The sequence below is a fragment of the Nansenia antarctica genome (genome assembly GCF_963989245.1).
Source record: "Nansenia antarctica genome assembly, chromosome: 3".
Classification (NCBI taxonomy): Eukaryota; Metazoa; Chordata; class Actinopteri; order Argentiniformes; family Microstomatidae; genus Nansenia; species Nansenia antarctica.
The window spans coordinates 26,869,329-26,871,828 of record NC_137688.1 but is presented as its reverse complement, the minus strand read 5'-3'; the positions used below and the strand labels follow the sequence as shown (position 1 = coordinate 26,871,828).

The 2,500-nt window shown below is 45.6% G+C and overlaps 1 protein-coding gene across 1 annotated transcript in view; it reads right to left on the bottom strand.

Annotated features, from left to right (window-relative positions):
- sh3tc2 (SH3 domain and tetratricopeptide repeats 2) overlaps positions 1–2,500 on the bottom strand; it is a gene marked incomplete at both ends in the record, with an annotated part of 39,919 nt that overhangs the window by 16,460 nt on the left and 20,959 nt on the right. The window contains 3 exons of the mRNA XM_080527128.1: positions 1–187; positions 1,283–1,479; positions 2,100–2,250. Of these exons, the coding sequence (XP_080383254.1) occupies positions 1–187; positions 1,283–1,479; positions 2,100–2,250 (535 nt within the window). The remainder of the gene's footprint in view (positions 188–1,282; positions 1,480–2,099; positions 2,251–2,500) is intronic.

Sequence of the window (2,500 nt, the reverse complement as noted above, 5' to 3'; positions counted from 1 at the left end):
CGGCCAATCGCCTCCCCAGACTCTGGGCTCTTTCCCGGTAGTCCTGGCAGAGCTGGGCATCTGGCATGTGGTTGGCATGGATCTCCGCCAGCTTCATGTAGACCACGTAGAGAGTCCTGGGGTCGTCCCTGTCCTCTAGGGCCGCGGCCAGAGCCAGCTGGAAGTAGCCCTCCGCATCGAACGCATCCTGGGGGACGGGGGAAGGGGGACGGGGGGGGGGGGACAGAAGGAGGAGGGTTAGATATTGATTCACTCATTTGTATCTGTCTATGAGTTGTTAGGAAAAGGGAATTATTCCCATGCACATACACAATGTAAAAAAACAATTTGACCAAATTCCTTGGCTAAAAAAAAAGTGGTAACAAAACAAATATATCACTTGTTTTTACAATATTCATTTGGTGTTAATATCCTACTCTGTCTGGCAGCCTACTGTACCAATTTGGCTCCGTATATCTCTGATTTACAGACTACCTGCTGTAATAATAATAATAATAATAATAATAATAATAATAATAATAATAATAAAACAAACGTTGCAGCTCAAAGTGCTCCAATCATTATATAATCATAATTGTATTATTTAGTCATTTAAAGGCAATATTAAAAAGATGGGTTTTTAGTCTTGACTTGAACATGTGTGCTGAGGTTGCATCCCTAATGTAAACTGGCAGTACATTCCACAATTTGGGTGCATAAAATGAGAATGCAGCCTCACCAAATCTCTTCTCTGGTACTGTGACGCCTCCCACTCTGCCTGCCTATTGGTTGTTGCGGGTTCCTTTGGGAATCTTGGCAGAGTGGGTAGGTCATCAGGTAGGTCGTCAGGCTAAATAGTGTCACCTGGGTTGGGGAGCTGAGGATGTTGTGGTGGATGTGAGAGTATCCTCAGCTCACTCTCTCTTCCTTTGGTTCATTTAGGGGTTTTGGTGAGGTCTCGTGGTACCAAGGTTTTGGGGCCTTTTAGTTTTACACTAAAAGGCCCATTTACATCCATACACCCCTTACACATACAACATACATTCTACAACCATTCACTCATGGCATACACCACTGATTCTTATTCATATTTCAATTAGTTTATTTGGCTTCTTTACTCTAATAAAACTTAAGTTGTATAATTTAAATACATGTGTGGACTCTACCTTCGGGTGTGTGACAGTACACAGAGAAAACCAGCGTCAGAAGACCTGAGAGCTCTATTGGGCTGATATGTTAGCAAAAGGTCTTTCAGATATTCTGGTGTTGTGCCAGTGAGAGCTTTATAATGGGGGTACTGTACCTTTAGCTTGTGCAGGGTCAGGTCCCCCAGCCTGCGGTAGACTTTACTGTAGTAGCGAGCCTCCATAGGGTGCTGCAGCACGGCAGGGCTGAGAGAAAGACACTTCAGGTAGTAGTTCTCACACATCTCATACTGCTGCAGAGAGTGGTAGACGGTGGCCAGGCGGTGGAAGGCTGTCCGTTCGTTCACACGGACACCTACGAACAACCGTACGCACACATGTCGGTCATCCAACATGACGAGTGAAAGAAACACCATATTCAAAAACTACCGTTCGGGAATGCGGAATCCTCATAGAATATTATAGAAAATAGAAAGAAAATGGTGGAACATCCAGGTAAGATTCAAAGTTGTTTACCTTGGTTGGGTGTTAACACTAGAACAGCCACCGGTGGGGGTCATTTGACCATGTGAGTGAAACAAAATATACATCTTTGCACTCGATCAAATTTCAGGACCCTCCTTTCATGACTGTTCCTAGATATGTGCGTTCTACCACTCAGTATCCTTTACATTTTCAAAATCACATCAGGACAAGCTAGTATAAAGCTATTTTGCAGTTTTTCTGTGTAGGAGGAGGCAGGCTAATTTACATGCGCGCCAACTAGTGGTCTATGTGTGTAAGTAGCAGATTCCCGTCGTAAAGACTATGGTCATTTGACCCCTGAGGCGGCTCTTATAGTAGGTAACATAGGCACGGCTGTTCTAGTGTTAACGGCTGTGATGGCTCTAGGTGTGTTCTGGGTAGGACAGTGAGTCCTGGGTACCTGTCTGGGTGATGGTTCTAGGTGTGTTATGGACAGTGAGTCGTGGGTACCTGTTTGGGTGCTGACGTCCACGGCCAGCGTGGCGTACTGCAGAGCATCTTGGTGTTGCCCCTGGGCCATCAGCAGCTCCGTCAGCTTACACAGCAGGCGGAACTCAGAGTGCACGTCCCGCACGCTCCTGGCGAACGGAAGACTCCCGTCCTACAACACATTTTTACATTACATTTTTGGCATTTAGCAGACGCCTTAAGCGGGGTACACACCATTTTCTGGTTTGGCCCGATTTTCGGATGTCTGAAAACGACAGAAAACGCCCGATTATCAGATGGCTCTTAACATTTTCCTATAACAAAATCCTGTGGTGTAAGGTGTGTTAAGAGTAAATTCTCTTCAATTGTGCAATCAACTCTCCGACAACCTGCTCGGAAAATGGGCGTGGCCGGCAATCGTA